This window comes from Lactuca virosa, chromosome 2, assembly GCF_052849685.1.
Source record: "Lactuca virosa cultivar CGN04683 chromosome 2, Lactuca_virosa_CGN04683_v6, whole genome shotgun sequence".
Taxonomy (NCBI): Eukaryota; Viridiplantae; Streptophyta; class Magnoliopsida; order Asterales; family Asteraceae; genus Lactuca; species Lactuca virosa.
This window is the reverse complement of record NC_136427.1, coordinates 21815320-21836938: the sequence shown is the minus strand read 5'-3', so window position 1 is coordinate 21836938 and position 21619 is coordinate 21815320. Positions and strand designations below refer to the sequence as shown.

Below are 21619 nucleotides of genomic sequence, written 5' to 3'. Positions count from 1 at the left end.
CCCAAGTGAATTCAGGTCCTCGCTTGGCGTTCCAGCGAACCTTCACTATCGGGATAGGGCTTTGTTTCGTTTGCTTGACCTCCCGGTCCATGATCTCCACAGGTTCTTCCACGAAGTTGAGGCTCTCGTTGATCTCGATCTCGTCGAGTGTGATTACAAGAGTCTCGTCGGACAGACACTTTTTCAAGTTCGAGACGTGGAAAGTAGAATGTACGTTACTGAGTTCACGAGGTAAGTTAAGTTTGTAAGCTGTAGGGCCAATTCTAGCGAGAATCTCGAAAGGCCCTATGTATCTTGGATTTAGCTTTCCACGCTTTCCAAAGCGTATTAAGCCCTTCCAGGGTGAGACCTTCAATAGAACACGGTCGCCCACCTGGAATTCCAACGGTTTCCTTCGTTTATCTGCGTAGATTTTCTGTCGGTCTCTAGAGGCTTTCAATCGTTCACGAATCTGAACGATCTTCTCTGTCGTTTCCCGTATGATCTCCGGACCCATGAGAGTGCAGTAAGGAACTCGTCCTTTAGCTAACTGGGTATCACCCACCTCAGCCCAGCACAGAGGGGATCTGCACTTTCGGCCATAGAGGGCCTCGAATGGAGCAGCCTTTATGCTTGTGTGATAACTGTTGTTGTAGGAAAATTCGACAAGGGGTAAATGAGTATCCCATGCTTTCCCAAAGTCGATCACACAGGCTCGCAACATATCTTCCAAGGTTTGGATAGTCCTCTCACTTTGTCCGTCGGTCTGTGGATGGTAGGCTGTACTCATGTCCAGCCTAGTTCCTAGGGAACTTTGTAGCGACTGCCAGAACCTCGAAGTGAATCTACTATCTCTGTCCGAGATAATGGATATGGGAACACCGTGCAGTCGTACAATCTCCCGAATGTAGATTCTTGTAAGCTTCTCCATCTTGTCTGTTTCTTTGATAGGCAGGAAGTGTACGGACTTGGTCAATCTGTCGACGATGACCCATATGGTATCAAGTCCACTCTTTGTCTTGGGCAACTTGGTTATGAAGTCCATAGTGATCCGCTCCCACTTCCATTCCGGTATCTCCGGCTGCTGTAGTAGACCTGAGGGTTTCTGGTATTCGACCTTGACCTTGGCGCAAGTAAGGAATTTACTCACGAAGGTAGCAATCTCTGCTTTCATGTTAGGCCACCAGTATATCTTTTTAAGATCCAGATACATCTTATCTGAACCTGGGTGGACGGAATAACGAGTGTTGTGCGCCTCTGTCATGACCAAGTCTCTGAAACCACCGTGTTTCGGTGTCCAGATCCGATCCATGAAATATAAGGCTCCGCCACCTTTGATTTCCAAGTTCTTATCCATCCCTCTCAGGGATTCACTCGCCACATTTTTAGGTTTCAAAGCGTCAAGCTGAGCCTCCTTAATTTGCGTGGACAAGTGTGAATGGATAGTCATAGTCAATGATTTAACTCTACGACCAGAGTATTCTTTCCGACTTAGGGCGTCAGCTACTACGTTGGCTTTACCCGGATGATAGCAAATTTCGCATTCGTAATCACTGAGTAGCTCGAGCCACCGTCATTATCTCATGTTGAGCTCCTTCTGGTCGAATATATATTGTAGACATTTGTGGTCTGTAAAGATAGTGCTTTTTGTACCATACAGGTAGTGTCTCCAGATCTTCAGAGCAAACACAACTGCTCCTAGCTCAAGATCATGTGTGGTGTAGTTGACCTCGTGTGTTTTCAGCTGTCTCGAGGCGTAGGCGATGACCTTACCTCACTGCATCAGAACACAGCCGAGCCCTTGATTTGACGCATCGCAATAGACAACGAAGTCTTCTATCCCTTCGGGGAGGGATAGTATTGGTGCGGTGTACAAGGCTCGCTTGAGCGTTTGGAACGCTCTCTCCTGCTTCTCTTCCCAGTCAAAGGCCACGCCCTTCTCGGTCAGTGTTGTAAGAGGTTTCGCAATTCGGGAGAAGTTCTGAATGAACCTGCGATAGTAGCCAGCGAGGCCTAGAAATTGACGAATTTCGGTAGGCGTCTTCGGTGCTGACCAGCTCTCAATGGCCTTGATTTTGGAAGGGTCCACGTGTATTCCCTCTTCGCTAACCACGTGCCCTAAGAATTCGACTCTTCGGATCCAAAATTCGCATTTTGAGAACTTCGCATAGAGCTTCTCCGAACCCAGTGTTTCTAAGACCTGTCGCAGATGTCGACTATGCTCCTCCTTACTACGAGAATAGATAAGTATGTCATCGATGAAGACGATGACGAACTGATCCAAGTAAGGACGACACACCCTATTCATTAAATCCATGAATACTGCGGGCGCGTTTGTTAATCCGAACGGCATCACTACGAATTCGTAGTGCCCATAACGAGTTCGGAAAGCTGTCTTCGAAACATCCTCTCCTAGCACTCGTAGTTGGTGATATCCGGATCTTAAATCGATTTTCGAAAAGAAGTTCGCCCCTTGCAGTTGATCAAATAAATCGTCTATGCGAGGCAGAGGATAACAATTCTTGACGGTCAGTTTGTTGAGCTCCCTGTAGTCGATGCACATACGAAACGATCCGTCTTTCTTCTTGACGAACAAAACCGGAGCTCCCCAGGGTGAGAAGTTTGGTCTTATAAAGCCCTTGCTGAGCAGTTCGTTAAGTTTTCCGAACAGTTCTTGCATCTCTGCAGGTGCTAAACGATAGGGCGATTTGGCTACTGGGGTAGCCCCTGGAACTAAGTCGATTCTGAACTCGACTTGACGTTGCGGAGGTAATCCTGGGAGTTCTTCTGGAAAGATGTCGGGAAAGTCGCATACTACTGGAATGTTCTTAATGTCTTTCGTTTCTTGGCTCACATCGACCACATGAGCAAGGAACGCGCGACATTCCTTTCGCAAGAATTTCTGGGCTTGAATGCTCGAAATGATACGAAGCTTCGTGTCGGGTTTGTCGCCATAAACTACCAGAGTTTTGCCAGCCGGTAGATTAAGGCGAACAGCCTTTTCATAACACATGATGTCGGCACGATGAAGACTCAACCAATCCATGCCGATAATGACGTCGAAACTTTTAATTGAGACCGGCATGAGGTCGATCGAAAATGAATGGCTATCTAGAGTTAGGGTACACCCTATGAATATACTGCTAGTGCTCTCCGTCTTTCCATTAGCCATTTCTACAGTGAACGGTTCTTTAAGTGCTCGTGATTTTTGCTTAAGTAAATGAGCAAATTTTTGGTTCACGAAACTCCTCTCCGCTCCACTATCAAACAGTATGCATGCATAAGAGTTATCGAGGAGAAACGTACCAGTGACCACTGTGGGGTCGGCAACCGCCTCCTCGTGGCCTATGGCCAGAACTCTTCCCACTCCACCGGCGTTCCCTGCCTTCGGGCAGTTCCTTTTGTAGTGGCCCGCCTCGCCAAAACCGTAGCAAGCTTGGCCCACACAAGCGCCGGGGACTTGGGTGATTGGTTTTGCTGGAGCCTTGCAGAAGCGGGCAGTGTGCCCCTTCCTGCTGCAGTTAGAGCACTGCATTTCTCGGCAGGATCCGATGTGGTGGAAGTTGCATTTGTTGCACTTGGGCAAACTTCTAGTGTACTGCTTTACCGGAGCAGCAGCGGCAGGTGCTATCGCAGCATGAACTGCCACGACCTGCTGCTTTTTGGCAGCCTTCTTCTTCTTTTTGTCATCCCAGAACTTCCGCTTGGAATCAGCGGTTTTGGCGGGTTCTGAGATGGCCAGGGTTGTTGCGGCCGGGGTACGAACCCCATGGTCAATAAGCCGCTGTGCCAACCGCTTGGCACTATCGAATGTAGTGCGGTTTGAAGCCAAAACATTTCCTTGAAATGGAGGCACCAGCCCCCATATGTACCTCTCTATCTTCTTTCCCTCTGTGTGAACCATGTTGGGACAGAGGGCCACCAGCTCGCAGAACCTGGCGGTGTAGGAGACTATGTCGGAGCCTTTCATGGTTAGGCTCCACAGTTCCTGCTCCAATTTCTGGATTTCGCCCCTCGGGCAGTACTCTTCAATCATTAGCCCTTTCAGAGCTTCTCAGCCCATAGCATTTGCCACTATAAGAGATAGTGACTTGACATGGCTATTCCACCATGTCAGGGCCTTTGCCTCGAAGGTGCAAGCAGAAAATTTGACTTTGCTTCCTTCCGGGCATGAGTAGATCTCGAAAATCGACTCCGTCTTTTCGAACCATTGTGAGAGGGCAATGACTCCGCCAGTCCCTTTAAAGGACAATGGCTTACAGTTGGTGAAGTCCTTATAGGAGCACTCTCTCAAGCGCATAGGAGCTTCACCATGGGTAGAATGAATAGGCGTTTCCGCACCACTAGCGTTGGTGGAATGATATTGAGCCATCGCTGTAGCCACAGCCGCAGCTACAGCAGCATTCAGAGCTGCCGTATCGATTTGAGGAGCAGGTGGTGTTGCAGTTATCGGAGGATCGCGCCTCGTTGATCGGCATGGAGGCATCTTTTAACTATAGGTTTAGAAAGATGAAGATATTGATAAGAATTTAATAGGGAGAATGTGATGAGAATGACTCATGGGCTAACTCTCCATAACCCAACAACACAATTGAATAGCACGATTGAATGTAGATTTAGTACTAAAAGAGGAAAGCATTTGGATAATAATTTCCATGAGATTAGGTATATGTCAATAATACTGGAATTACAGATGTAACAAGTTTGGGAAAAATGACCTAGAAGTAGGTCTTACATCAAACCAAGATGGGAAAATTTTGACAGAACTACTACCTAATCAAGACCTAACAGGTCCAAGTTTTAACAAAGATAGGAAATTAGACTAGAGTTTTTACATAAACTAGGTTATATCCAAAAGAGAAGTCGAGGAGACTCTATCGGCGACGAGAACTACTAGAGTGACTTCTTGACTCTGACAAAAGGCGTTCTATGTCCCTCATGCGCCTTTCAGATCTTGCTTGCTGAGCTCGAAGTTCCCTGACTTCGGCTTGGGATGCAGCTAGTTGTTGCTGCAGAGTCCCATTGGTTATCCTAACCCTTTCCATAGCTACCTCGAGTTGGTGAATACGGACCGTGTTAACGCCAGAGTTGGCGTCAATCTCCACCACTCGGTCGATAGTTGCTCGACCTTGCTCGGTGTTCCGAGAAATCCTACGGACCATGATGGGCAGGACACGATCAGCTGAACCTCCCTCGGTGTGGTTGTAAAAACTTCTGTCCCCATTGTAGGGAATGGGTTGACCCTGTTCCTGACTCCATCTGTTCAAGTTTGTGGCCCACAGAGGTGTGAGTCCTTGAAATGCTAGACGAGGGTTTGGGTTTGGAGCTACTCGGGGTAGGTTGTTGACTTCTGGCTCTGAGTCAGAACCATCAGAAAAGCCTTCACCTTGGTGATCATCCAAAGGGATTGGGTGATCATCTTCTGGCTCTTCTCCCAGCCATCCTGCATTACCGTTGTTGGGATAGTACAGGTCTCCGGGAAGATGGAATCCAGCCATATTATCTACTCGAGAATAGGGATATAAGAATTTAGCACATAAGTAGTTTTATAGTAACACAAAATACTCCTATAGTATTCTAGGTTTATGTTTTGTTCTAAGGTTTTCGTTGTGCTATTGTTGGTAAGTTTTTAGACTTGTTGCAACCTCACAACCACACTTAGGCACATGTTAGTCACTCCTCGGATAATATAGTTGATCAGGCTATATCTTCCCAGATTTGACTATATGTCTCTAAGTCTACTTGTGCTGCCCAACAATCGTAATACTTTTGTTCTGTCCTAGTGACACTGATTTTAGTATGAATGCAGGTATGTATACTTGGTTAAATATTTTATTATTTAAAAGTATAAACTCTTTATCAGAGTATTTTTAAATCCCGCTGTGTTTATAGTTCGTATATCTTTTATGGGTTGATATACTCGATTCACTATAAACAATGCTCTGATACCAATCTGTCACACCCCAAAACCGGAACGTCGGAATCGTTCGGGGGTGGAGGACGTCATGTATAGTATCACAACAATGAATAGTAGTAAACAAGCAACAACATCATCCATTGCATTAATAATATAATTTAATACAAGTGTGTTCTGTCAAGTTTAATAGACACCAAAAATATGAATCAAAATAAAAGATGAGTCTTGAACGAGCTCTATCTTCTCAAAACCTGGCACCGGTACATGTCTACTGGTGACCTGAGAATACAAGTTATTTTGAAAGAGTTTATCAGCTAAAAGGTCTTACAAGTCATGATTTAGCATCTTATAGTCAAGTCCAAGCCTTAGGAAGTCATGGTGGCACAATTGCACCACTTTATAGAGTTTACGGCCCATGGACCATTCCTCATGAGTTTACGGCCGTAAACTCTATGTGTTCTTGATCTTTTTGATGTTTAAGGTCCTAAACACTTCAAGGAAGTGATCTAGATTAGTATCCAAGGCTAAGGAAGGGACTAGGGCTCACTTTGCCCCATCTATTAGGGTTTACGGCTCAAGAACATGTCTTGGCCGTAAACACCTATTGATCATGTGTTTCTATGTGTTTTCTAGTTGAATAAGAAGTGGAACTAGCCTTATAACACACTAGGGTAAGAATACTTACAATAAAGGAGCTTGAAAGGGTGTTCACGGCCCAAGAACACTAGTGTGTGTTCTTGGTGTTCTTGGTGAAATGAAGAATGCTTGAAGATATAAACAAATGGAATGATTTCATAGATGAAATCATGTAAGATCACTAGCTTAAGGAAGAGATCAACTAAACAAGGAAGAAAACACTTACTTTCTTGAAGATTTTGAAGAAACTTTGGATGATACTTGAGAGAGAAAGGGTTCTAGACTTGAAAATGTGAAAAAGAGCTAAAAATGACTAAGTGTCACTTATATAGTCCTTAGGGTTTACGACCCCAATACCATTTGGGCCGTAAACTCCAAACTCTTGGAGTATTGGAACTTAAATGTTGCACACTTTACCCTAAAGTATCCTCTCTCCAGTTATCTCTTGCAGTACTAGGCTTTAGAACACTCAAACTGACTCTAAAAAGCTTAAAAGTTAGCAGAAACAGTTCTGACTTCTATTGAAGTGAATGGTTGTACAAGATAGAAATTTCGGGTTGTCACATCCATAAAGTTATTAATGCTTGGTCTTAATCCATTAAGCCCTTATTTCTCCATGTATGGGACACATACAGCTAATGGGACCTCATTTTTATCACTCAAGGTCCCTTCAAGAGTCTAGAAGGACAGTCCTTTTTGTCCAAATCTCAACATACACCACCTTGTGGTTTTTGGGACAAGAAATGCTTCTAATAAAGTAAAATGATGAGATCTGTGCATATATGCATAAATTTTGGAACTTTATACCTTCTGGAGCTTCTTGAGCACAAGCTAACTTCAGATCCACAAGCTAGATCTTCTCCTCCAACTCTTTGATGCAATAACTTCCTCTTAAAGCACTCAAGAACACACCAAGTAAGCTTAAACATACAAAGGAGAGGCTAGGATTTAGGGAGGACGAATGTAAGCTGTGGAGGCTGAGGTAAGGGGGGTTCTGGTGCTCATAATGTTTTTTATATAGGCCCCAAACCCTAAATATTAGGGTTTCACCCAAACATTAGTACGCTCAGCGTATACAAGTGTATGCCCAACGTACTAAGGCGGACCTTAATACGCTTAGCGTACTCTTATGTGCGCGCAACGTACTCCATTTTGGCCCAAGTTTGCAAACTTGGCCCTTAAACTCATCTTGGCTCTTCGCTTCCAACCCCAAGGACTATAATTAACAATGTAATGATAGAAGAGGGTACGTTAATACCTGCCAAATTTCGGGATGTTACATCATGGATCTGAAATCAATGAGACGTAATGTTCGTATATATGGTTTCAGTCGGTCATACGAAACATGGACATATCACGGTGAACCTTTAATTCCTCCGGTTGTAGATGTCGTATCACCAAGTAACGGGATGGCTGATGTTATTGACGATGTTATGTGGGAGTCGAGAGAAAATGATACCAACCTCGATGAAGGAACCTCGAATACATGGGTAGCAGTTTCGATGGTGATTTTGGAATAGTTTTTAGAGGCAGTCGAAACCAAGTTATATCCTGGTTGTACGTTTTCTTTCCTTGATTTTTTAGCAAAGTTGATGCATATCTAGGTCAACAACAAATGGACTGCTATTTCATTTGATCAACTCCTTGAGTTGTTGCATTCAACATTTCCACAAGACAAAAAGGTTCCTCGTTCATATTATCTAGCCAAAAAGAAACTGAAGAAGATAGGTTTAGGGTACGAGTCAATACATGTGTGCAAAAACGATTGTTTTCTCTTCTGGAAGGAACACAAGTCATTGCAGATTTGTCCTGTTTGGAAAGAGAGTCGGTGGATTGATAAAAACACAAAGGGTAAGAAGGTGGCTCATAAGGTGTTACGACGTTTGTATTGTTAAAGTACATTTCCAAAAATATGATATGACATAGTACTAGGAGATCAAAAGATGGTGTGATGCATTATCCCGTTGATGGAGAGTCTTGGCAAAATTTTAATGTAGATTACGCTGAATTTTTGAGTGAACCTCACAACGTATTCCTAGGGTTGGCAGATGATGGCTTTAATCCATTTGGTAACATGTGTAATCCGCATAGTACGTGGTCGGTTGTACTCACTACATACAATATGCTACCATGGCTTTGTATGAAACAGTCATCATTCATGTTAGCCTTTTGATTCCCGACCCTAAAGCACCCGGAAAGGACATAGATGTTTTCCTTAGGTCGTTAGTCGAAGAGCTTAAGTTTTTGTCGCACTCAGGCGTACGTATTAAAGACGTGACGAAAAACACATTCTTCACGATTAAAGTTATGTTGTTAGACAATAAGCGATTTTCCAGCTCGTAGTAGTTTATCGGGTTGGAGCAGAAAAAGGTATAGAGCATGCCCGACTTGCAATGAAGACACTCCCTCGTATCACGTAGTAAATAAAGTCGTTTATGTCGGTCATCGTCGGTTCTTAGATGCTGATGATCCATTAAGCATGAGTTTGAAATTTAATAGGCAACCCGAGACAAGACCCGCCGCGAGACACTTTACTGATGAAGACATACAAGAGCGACTAGGTCGTCTACTACTTCGTAAACTGGGTAAACATCCTAAGACTCTCTAGGAAAACATGGATTGGAAAGGATTCGAGTTGAACTGGTCGAAACGTAGCATATTTTTCGAGCATGAGTATTGGTCTTCTCTGCAGCTGAAGCACAACATGGATGTGATGCACTTCGAGAAAAATATGGGTGAGAGTCTTTTAGGTACTTCTATGATGAATGATATGAGTAAAGACACATCAAATGCACATAAGGACTTGAGAAATCTGAATATCCGACATAATCAATGGTTGCAAAAAAAGGGTAACAAGTTCACTAGACCACATGCAAGCTACTCATTCAAGAAACCTGACCGCAAAATCTTTTGTCAATTTATAAGAGATGTTAAACTACAAGTGGTTCGATACGAGACATATTCCTGATGATAATTTCATAAGTATAAACACAGAATAGGATTTGTACCAAGATGATCAACTCATATATTCTTCACAAGCTAAACAAGTGTTCTACATCCGCGAACCTGTTAATCATCAAAGAAACCAAAACAACAACCATCGTTGTGTCGTCGAGCATGTTAATCATCAAAGTATTTGGGATCTACCATCTGACAATGCTCGTGTCCAAAATGCTTACAGTAATGTGGAGGCTGGAAATGTTGACGTAGTTCAAAACAACTCTTTATTTGGAGCTAGACTTTGTATCGACTTCTCACAATACTTTCAAAACAATGATGATGTAGCTCAAAACAATGCTGATTATGATGATGAGGACGGTACTAAAGTACCTCCACCAACTGGTAGAATCGATAATGTTACCGAGGAAGAGACTGGTTATGATGATGACGATTCTGATTATGATATTGATTAAGAATACATTGAAGTATATGATGGAGATTCTTATTAAAAAAATAAAATGTTTTTTTTTTGTAATAGAAACTTTATTTGAAGTCTAAATTTTGTTCATGCTATTTGTCTAACTTTTATTTATGTTGTTTGTCTATATTGTATATCTTATAATTTTGTAGGGTAACTAATTAACTTTTATTCATATTGTATTTCTATATTATACATCTTGTAATTTTACAGGCTACATATGAGGTTTACTTGGGTGATACTCTTTGCCATGATGGCTGATGTTATGGGCCTTGGACATAGAGGTGATGAAGTCGTAGATCTACCACCTCCAGTAGGCTTTGGCCGCGGTCAGCACAAACAAGATGGTAAGTTTTATTATGATGTATTTATTAGCGATTTTTATTAATTTATTATAAGTTATCGTGACTAATATTTTTAATTGTATTTTTTCAGCCGAGGTTTAAAAAAAAGAAGGGGCTTATCAAAAAAACATCAAGCTAGGAAAGTAGATACGGGCAAACAAGGGAAAGCCCGTGGATTTGGATTTCGAAAGGGATATCACATATTTCCCTGTTGGGAAGCTTGCTAATTAGTTTACACATGAAATTGGGAGGTATATATGGATGAACATCCCTATTAGCGTATTTGGTTGGGACAATGTTTCCCTCGCTTTAAGGAATGCAACAGTCGTGCATTTAAATGTAACTTGGATAGTATTTCAAGCTTAGTTGTGATTGTTATTTAATTAACTAACATTTTTGTATTTGTAGAATAAGTTTGATTTGGATAAGGTTAACTTGGATCCGGAGCGCGCTCAATTGTTGCAGAGCATTGATTCGAGTCTTTCAAAAGTTTATAGAGGTCTGAAAAGTAAAGCTCATTCTTATTTAAGCAAATCGGGGGGCCTGCAGACATCCCAATGGTATTAGACAACCCCCAAAGGGTATGTCACATGAAAATTGGGCGAAGGCAGTCAAACATTTTCAAACGCCCGAATTTTTAAGGCGTTCGACGTCAAACAAAGAAGTTTATGCAAAAGAACAAGGTGTAAACAGAGGGGGTCGAGCTTGTACAACAATGCATGTTTCAAAGAAGTAAGTTATGATATATTTAACTGTTTATTTAAAGTATAATTAATCTAATTTTAAATGTTAAATAGGATATCACTCGAATCAAAGCATTTCGTAAGGCTAATTCCAATCACCAAGGGGTATTTTATAGTCCTGCAGTCGAACAAGAATACATAAGTGGTTAATTTGTATTTTCATATAAGTGTTTATATCGTCAAGGGTATTTAGTAATCTAACTTTTATGATATTTATCAATTTTTGAAAATACAGAATGCTTTACTCCAGGAGATCAATCAACAAGCCCAAGCTTCTTCTGCATCAAGCGGTCTGACACCAAGTGATATACAAAAATGTTTTGAAAGAATATTGGATGTTCGATGCAGACATATTAGAGGCATTGGGCGTAAACCTCCTATGGTTGTGTCTATGAACGATCACGAACAACCGATCACACAACAACCATCACAATCACAGGTAATTGTTAGTTTAAGTTGAAAAGTATAATGCTATAATAGAAAAACGAAAAAATGTAGGATGCTATAATGATATGTTTCTAATTGTTTGTTTAGTATATAGTACAATGCCATAATGGAAAGTAGAATGCTATAATGATATGTTGGTTATGGTTTGATATGTTGATATTTTGTAGTTTGGTAATTTTTGGAAAGTACAATGCTATAATGGAAAAATTAAAAAAATGTACAATGTTATAATGCATATGCAATATTATGTATCATGTAGTTTGGTTATAGTTTGATATATTGGTATTTTATAGTTTGGTAATTTTTTAGAAAGTACACTGCTATAATGGAAAAATGAAAAAAAGTATAATGCTATAATGTATATATTGTGTATGATGTATGTTTAAGTGTATTTGGAAAGTTGAATGCTATAATTATATGTTGGTTATAGTTTAATATGTTGATATTTTTTTATTTTGGTAATTTTTGGAAAGTAGAATGCTATTATGATATGTTAGTAATATATTTTGTTTTCTTTGTAGTTGCAAATGCTGCAAACGATACTAGAGGCCCCGGCCTGTGTTGCGGCACTGAAAGAGCGGTTTCGCTCATTGCCGCAACCAAATAATAACGAAGGAAATAATGGGAGCGACGAGGACGATTAACTACTTTTTTTAGGATTTTATGAAATGTTTTGTTTGACTTAATATTTTGGATACATTGCACTTTGTTTAATTTGGAAGAATATATTTGGACTTGTTGTGTATGGATTAATATTTTAGGTTAATATTTCTGTAAAATTGTAGCAACTTTTATACATGTTATATTGTCTTTTATAATTTTAAGGTTAAATATACTAAAAAAAAGGAAATTATTTTAGTGGCGACGCTTTTAGCGTCGACATGAAGCTATTAGCGGCGAATATATATTAGCGGCGTCCATCAGTATTAGCGGTGACGAATAGTATTAGCAGCGACGAATAGAACATTTGTGATGAGACATTAGCGGCGACCTTTTTGCAGCGACATGTCGCAGCTAATACCTTTATCAGCGACGGGCCCTCTCTTTAGCGGCGTCTCCCACCGCCGCTAATACCTTCGTTTCTTGTTGTGTGTAGTTTTTCTACGTGGTTCCTACACCAGTTACACCTTATTTTTATGTCGGGTCCCAAGGAGTAAATAAAACATGAGTAACTTTAATTAGCATTTAACGCTATTAAAAAGAAGTTTAACTAAAGACAATTATTTAATTAAAAAATATGTTTTTTGCTTACTTTTTTTTTCAGTAACACAAAATTAAGAAAATTTACATATCATAGTAAATATATTATAATACAAAACCGTAAACATTTTTTTTAATTGAGATAAACTTCAAGAAATAAGTTATAAATAAACTTAATATAAATCATAATTAACGTTATTATCATTTTACTAGAAGGCTATTTTTATTTTACTTAAGAAGGTTAAAATTTTATAAATATATAACATCGAAACACATGCAAGGTGTCCGTTGCAACAGAGTAAGGTAAAGCATTTCCTCAACTGCAGTTACTTATTAACATTAAATTATTATAAACAACTTTTTATCATGTATATATAGCTTATAACCTCTCACTTTGTTACACTCCATATTTACATTTCATTTAGAGACATTCTTTCTTTCACGTGCACTTGCCAATTTGCCCTACATGATGCAGCCTGTTACTTTTATCAAACTTCCATACTCTTCATTATGGCTCACCATTATCTTCTTCTCTCTTACTTTTTTTGGTGATCATGGTGGAGCTAGGGTGACATTGCCACAAAATGTGGTAGTGCCAGCAGTTATAGCCTTTGGGGACTCGATTGTGGATCAAGGAGCCAACAATAATCTAAACACTTTGGTTAAAGCAAATTTTTCTCCCTATGGAAAGGATTTTGTCGGCGGAAAACCAACCGGAAGATTTACGAATAATAAGACACCAGCAGATATGATCGGTAAAGTCTGCATTTTCTATATTTTTAATGACAAATTAAATTACCTCCTACATTTTATTCCTACAATTATTCTCAATCACTAAAATTATGACAAATCACCATTCAATTTAATTTTATTTGATATATTTATAATATAGCCTTAATGAGTTAGTTAAAAAAATATTGAATGATGACATTTGTCATAATTTTATTGGGTAGGAACATTTGTAGACATAAAAAGTAGGAAACAATTTAATTTCTCATTTTTAATGACTTACTTAAAATAGCTCGTATGCATTTATCAATTGAGATAAAAGTTTAGATATTTTTTTTTAAAAGAAAAAAGGTTAAGACCCATGAGAATCGATAATTTATATATAGTTGATAATAACATATTATTTTGTTTTATTTCAACATTTTATTATTATTTAAAAACATATCAAAACTAATTTTTTTTTACTCTCTAAAATTAAATAACAATACGGATACATTTTTAATACAAAAAAGGTATGTTATATCATAGCTAAATAAATAATTATGATTATTCAACTATTAATATTGTGAAATATTTTTTATTTAAAACATATATCAATATTAATATTTGATTATTAGAATGAAAACTAGTAATTTTAAAATATTTGATTATTTTCTTCTGGATAATAAACAAATGTACAAAAATTGAAACTATTCATTTTCAGGAATTTTTAAGTTCTTATCTGACAAAAATAAATTATGTTTATAAACTAGTTTACTATAATTTATCGTTTGGTAAAATCATAAATCGATTTATGGTAGTTTAAAATATGATATTGATAAGTTAATAATAAGCTAAAAATAGCTTATAAGCTTATAAACTAGTTTGACAACAAATTATTTATTTTTTTGTTGTTCCAAATTTGAACTGCTCAAGTATATCAAATTTATTATTTTCCTTTCCTTTTAACATAGGTGATGGGCATTTTTCTTTTTACTTTTTCGTTAAAGTACTTTTTATAATAATTAATCAAAGTAGAAAAGTAAAAAAAAAAAAAAAAAAAACTTTTTACTTTTCCGTCCTTGCATTTATAGGTTGTTCAAAAATACATACAAACTCTCCTTATTTACTGGCATTCAACAATAGTTTTAAGTTTTTGAATAATAAACTACAAATACAGAATTAAACTTTATATATTGGAGTTGTATAAGCTATAATAGGATATGTCGCAAATTTTGATTCTACATTATTTTTGTTAACATAAGTAGAAATTCCATCAAATGTTGCACATTCTAGTTCAACTAATAGTGGTTTGTGTTACTTGGAGTACCTATTAATTATTTTAGGTTTTATGATCATAATTTTTCTAATTGGATATTGATTATATATATATATATATATATATATATATATATATATATATATATATATATATATAAATATTTCGTCCCGAACACCAAGGGTTATTGTCTGATGGATCTGTTCGAGCCCATCCTATCTAATCAAATGAAGCAAATTGATTTCGGTTTTTAAGTCCAATATTATCTAACCAAATTATAATTCAGTTGCATTGATTTTAACAATTTAGTTTTCAAAAATAAAATCATTTTTAAAAAAAAGTGATAAATTGAATATTCTTATATTAGTCAAATCTATAATAAAAAGTAACGAAAATATTCGGTTTTGAATTAAAGTTTGAAAACAACTGTTAAAAGAATATATATTATAATTCAATATTTTATAGATTAATTATTTTTTTTATACAAATTATATATATTAAGTTATTATATTCGATGAAATTTACTAATCTATTAGAAAATAATTTAGTAATTTTATAAATAAATAAAAATTTATAATAAAAATAAATAATATAAATGAATACATAATTTTTTTTTTTTGGATTGTTTGGACTATTACTTTTTATTTATAAATCAAAAACAATCTATCATCCAAAATAATTAGGTACTTCACAAATGAATAAAAAAATCCTAATATTCAAAACAAGTCAGTTTAATTTAAATCGTTAAATTATTTAATTTGATTTTATCCAAATATATAAAAGAACTACTTGCCACAACGTAAATTTATTAATACCAAGTTTATATGTGATTTATTTTTTCTATTTTTTTTGTTTGGCTTAGATTCTTTTTAATTTAATTACTTAGAGTTTGTGATCACCATGAGTTTCTTGCAAATAAAAATTGAAAGATTTTTTTTGGGATTAAAGTTGAATTCTTTTGCCTTTTAAAGTTTTAATAGGTTAAATTATTAAAAATATAGTTCAACCAAAGGAATTACATACAAATTGGTTATTTTATAATTCAAAGCTGTATTTATTGATAATTTTTTTGAAGAAAAATAACGTTTAGAGATTAAAATAGGAAAACAAATTTAAGATTAAACAAAAACAAGAGAATTTGTTAACCAGGAAATAAGAATTCAAGGGTCATGCTAAAAAACCTTTTTTTTTTAAAGATTTTATTGCATTGTTTTCCGTAAAAAGTCTAATCAACTAAGGCTATTTTTTTCTTTTTAGAACTGTAGGTTAGTATTTTTTTCGAAACGGCAATTTGTTTAAAAAAAAACGCCCGACTAGCAAGTAACTAGCAAGGGTCCAAAAGAACCCACGGACTAGCAAGTAACTGCGGATTAGTGTTTGTGATAAATCCATGACCTAGTTGTTAATAACTCATTGTTATACATCTTATTAGCCACTTTTATTAACTCTAACTTGTAATTGAGGTTATTCAAAAAGTCCAATCAATTTTTATATATTAAAAGGATTTGACTTTTATTTTTATCTTTTTCTTATCTATTCAATAAATTGTTTAGATTATTTTTTTATTTTTTATTTTTTTTAATTGTAATTTTTTTATTATATCTAAGATTTATATTTAATATATTTTCATACACCAATATTTATTAAATATATGAAAAAAATGTTTTTAAATTTAGAGAATCACATAATATTGTTATAAAACAAAATATTTACTATAAAAACCTAATAAAAGCTATTATATCTATATTAAAAGGTAATGTCGGTGGGTGTGTTGAATTCTATTTTCGAGTTATTTATGTATTTATCATAGCTCCATTTCAATAGAAAAAATAGTTGTGTGACCCGTGTAATATACGAGTTTATTAAAAAAAATTAAATATGAATATCAATAACATTTAGAAATTTTGAAATTATAACGTGAAATTATAACAAATTTCACGAAAGTAAGAAAATATTTGATAAACTGTTCATAATCTTTTTAATTAAAATAATAGATAAATTAAATAATTTCGCTTCAATTTAAAATTTTAGAAATTAAAAAGAAAGTTGTATTAATTAAATTGATATTCATTTATTATTATATTTATTAAAATATGTGAAATTTAATAAAATGGAAAAAAAATCCATAATATGACTCATGTATAAAAATTTTAATTTAAAATTACCACAAAATAAATTGATGACAAAATGAATGAAAGTGTGACAACAATGAAAATAAAAATAAAAAAAACATTAAATATATTTGAATAAAACATCTTAAAAATAACAAAAGTTAAATCAAAATAATAAAGGTAAATAATAATTAATAATGAAAGTTAAAAATAATTTAAGATAATTGATTTAAAAAAATTAAAGTACTTTATATCAGATCTTTATATATATATATATATATATATATATATATATATATATATATATATATATATATATATATATATATATATATATATATATATATATATATATATATATATATATCAGATGTTTAATAGAAAGAAATAATAGTTGGGGTTTTGTAAAGATCAAATTTTAAAAATTATATACTTTTAAGTATTTTTTTTATTGTGGGGACAACTGACCCACATCTCATGAAATTTATCGCATCTTCACTTTTTTTATGGTGCTTGAAACTTTATTATAATTAGGTTATGGGTTTCATTTAAAACGTCGCCTTCATAAACAAAAGTGAACGAGAAAAGCCTCATCACAAGTATATATAATAAATACATTAACGTGTAGAAGTTACGACTTCTCCTATCAATAAGCTTTAATTTACAACTTCCAACCAATTTAATTGCACCATCATTCCATAATACTTGATTTTATTTCATCAACTCATCAATATTCGAATATTTATTAAACAAAATTATATAGTGACTAGCTAATTAAATTTACAATACATTTAGCCAAAAAAATAACAGTTAGCCAAAATTAGTCACAAAAACGTAGGTAATTAAGAAACCTATGGTCAACGTGAAGTTGAATACGGTCAACGGGACGTTGACTACGGTATGGGGTATTTGGGCTACTTTTTTTTGGGCCGGCTATTGTTTTAGGGTCTGTTAGCTAAGAACATATAAAATTGTTTTTTTTTTTTTTTGAATGATGTTCTTAGTTTGGTCTACGGTCTTGATAGTTGTTTTGGGCTAATTGTTAAATTATGGCTAAAAATAGAAAAGTCATTATGGAATTAGGCTAGATTAGTAATTTTCTCTATATTTTTTACACTGTTATAATGTATGTAGTTTTTTTCATTTATTTATAAAACAATATCATCAAAATATTAGGGATTTTTTTATCAAATCGAAATTCACCTTATTATGATTTTTGACATTAGCATAAATCATACACACGGAAGTATGCATAGATATGAATTTACTTCAAAGAATATACTGTGACGAATTGCTTCTAATTAAATATTCATTTTCAAAAATATAAAAAACATAAACATCATAGTTAAAAGAATGGACAAATCATCACTGTAATTTTAACGATTATTTTCTGATCCTACATATAACTTTGAAGTTCTTTTGTTTATTTTTATACACATAATAGCATAGAGATTATAGTATTTCCACATACTTATCTATAACTTGAACTATTTTTTTTTCATTCTCACAACAATGATTTCACTCAAAAGCTAGTAAGATGACAAATCTCTCACCTTTTTTATACACACTGCAGCAAGACCAATCCCTATACCAGCTGTAAGTTACAATGACGAGCACAAAATATTGAACATGTCTGATTATAAACCTACTTTTCTATGAGCTAGACATGACAATACATTTTTTCCTAATTCAACTCCAACAGAGAATCGATGTCAAAAAGATTTCAACATATTGATTACCATTTTCGGGACTACGAAAATAGACATTTCTATGTTGGGCCAAAAAATGACTTGATAAGCAAGGAAAAAAGTAATTCATTTAACAAGTTCATTTCTTCAAATATATGAATTACTTTCTCTCATATACCAGATCAAAACATCCATTTAATTTGCAAACACCAAAGCCTTCAAGCCACATTATTCTGAATATATATATATATATATATATATATATATATATATATATATATATATATATATATATATATATATATATATATATATATATATATATATATATATATATATATTGCATTTTATTATTAAATAAATTAAATTAATTAGCATATTCCATTGAATTTTCAGCTGAAGAACTAGGAGTAAAAGAAATTTTACCCGCATATGATGATCTATCTCTTAATGATAAAGAGCTTCTAAGTGGTGTAAGTTTTGCTTCCGGTGGCTCAGGATATGATCCCGAAACTCCCAAGTTAGTGGTAATGTGCAAATTAGACTTACTTCATTAGCTTTTATATAAAATATTATCTTTTGTTCATATAAATGATCTTAATTCCGGGAAAATATATAAAAATTAGTAAATTTTGTTATTTTTGTAGGTTGACCATTTTATTTAGGGAAGTGATTTGTACATAACAGTTTTTATCCGCACACAACATTTTATGTTTGATTGAGTTGTACAATACAAAATTTTAAAACACAAATTGTTGTGTACCGAGAATTAGGTTTGAGAAATGAAAGTCACCCATCTTTGATAACTTTTATATCTTGACCACGTTTACTTGATGTGAGACTATAGGAAATTAAAGTGGTTACAATTGAAAATTTTATGAAGTTTAGTAGCTTCGGTGAAATTTATTGAAAGTGAACTTGAAATTTTTTGAAAGGGAACTTGAATGAGTATCGTTGATGAAGTTAAAATGTAATTGTTAAACCACAATAATGGAAAAATACAATGGCTTTCATTGACACAATTGAAATGTATAAATATATTTTGTATCAGGGGGTTTTGTCTCTGGCAGATCAATTAAACAATTTCAAAGGATATATTGAGAAGCTCAAAGGTATTGTGGGGGAAGAAAGAACTCAATTTATATTGGCAAATAGTTTGATCATAGTGGTTGCAAGTAGCAACGATCTTGCTAATACTTACTTCACACTCGGTGTAAGGAAATTGCATTATGATATACCCTCTTACACGGATCTGATGGTATCATCCGCTTCTAACTTCATACAGGTATTTTATTTTAGTTATTTTTTTTGTAGTTTGTCCTAAATGGACAAACATGTGTTTTCATCATCTAGTAAGATTTAAAATTATGACCTAAAGATGGCATTTTCGAGGTCCCATGCGTAATGATTAGAGGTGGTGAAAATCTATCAAACCCATTAACAGAAATCCGAAATTAATGGATTTGGTTGAAATTTTGTATTTGTTTAATTAAATGGATCAACTGGCTTGATTTCTAACCAATGCCAACCTGTAAAGCCATCAAAAAATAAATTTATTACTATTTTCTCATTTATAAAAAACATATTTTGAACATTATTTTAGCAATTATGTTGTATTTGTGTTTATTTTTAAATGTGAACGAGTCAATATACATAAAACTCATTTATATAACATATTGAGTTGAAAAGTAAGATAGATTAGTCAACCCGCTTATCTAATCGACCAGACCATATGGATCCTTATATAGCTTTATATTTAAATGTAATATTCCGATATACTATTGTTGTTAACACATTTGAGCTATTGAAGGATATATACAACCTTGGATCTAGAAGAATTGCAGTCTTTGGTGCACCTCCATTAGGGTGCTTGCCAGCACAAAGAACACTTAATGGTGGTGAACTTAGAGTTTGTGCAGAAGAGCAAAACAATGCAGCACAATTATACAACAACAAGTTACAACCAGAAGTTGAGTATCTCAATAGAACTCATCCGGAATCCAGGATTGTCTACATCGACATATACAACCCCTTGCTTGATATTATGCAACATCCTGGTCAATATGGTATTTTATATTTCTCATTTTAATGTTCATACCCATATCATTAACATTTAACTTTTTATTTGTTGTGCCTAAGGTCATAACTTAGATGATTATGGGATGATATATCTGGGATTTAGGATAAAACAAATGAAACTAGCATTGGCAGTTGTAGGTGTTTATTTATTTTTGGTTTTCATTGTTTGAGATTTTTAGCTGGCTGTTGAGTACCTAATTTTGCCTCTCACATAATACACTTACGTTTCTTGGATTTCCATAAATAACACCTTTTTGTTTGGAATAAAAAAATATTAGGTTAATGTCATAAGTGGATAACAAACTATTTGATATTTCAAAAACACCATTATTTTAAAACATGTACTATCATAAGGTAATCAATTAGAACATTTTACTCACAAAATAACTTTACTTCATTGGTATTCTGTGAACAAAATGTTTATATTAATTACTTACCTTCTCATATTTTTTTAAATAATTATTGTTCTTTCTCAAAAGTTCTATATTTTATATTTCAGGACTAGAAGTTGTGGATAAAGGTTGTTGTGGCACTGGAAACTTAGAGGCTGCCATTTTATGCAATCGATTCCTCCCAACATGTGTTGATCCTTCAAAATACCTATTTTGGGATAGTTATCATCCAACCGACAAAGGATACAACATCCTCATAAATCAAGTGGTAGGAAAATATGTTAATGATTTCTTTTAAGTTCATATGGAGGTATTAATAAATATTCATATCATAAAACTTTCCATGCATTGTAAAACTTAGTGGACATGCTTCCTTCTTGATTTACCAATTTTCATATTTTTTTTTTGGAAACGGCCAAATTTTATAAAGCACCCAAACTGAGCAAGAAGCAAAGCAGAGGCAAAACAGGAACAAACAAAAAAAAGTTTTAACAATTACAGAGAAGAAAAAGGAGATGCTAACCAATCATCCCAATTACAAATGACTTTTTTACTCCTATATTTCATCCATGTGAATGCTAACGATTTTATATAACCAGATCCATTTGTTGGATTGATAAAGGTATTACGAAATATCTTATCATTACAAAACTTCCATAATTCCCAAAACATGGCATA

The 21619-nt window shown here is 34.5% G+C and overlaps 1 protein-coding gene across 1 annotated transcript; it reads left to right on the top strand.

Annotated features, from left to right (window-relative positions):
- Nucleotides 1-13105: 13105 nt before the first annotated feature.
- Nucleotides 13106-21346, top strand: LOC145158958 (GDSL esterase/lipase EXL3-like). The gene is made up of 5 exons (XM_079077818.1): nt 13106-13439; nt 18867-18997; nt 19522-19755; nt 20281-20536; nt 21049-21346. Exons 1-5 carry the CDS (start codon nt 13151-13153, stop codon nt 21237-21239), a joined length of 1101 nt encoding a protein of 366 aa, XP_078933944.1. The 5' UTR covers nt 13106-13150; the 3' UTR covers nt 21240-21346.
- Nucleotides 21347-21619: the final 273 nt, after the last annotated feature.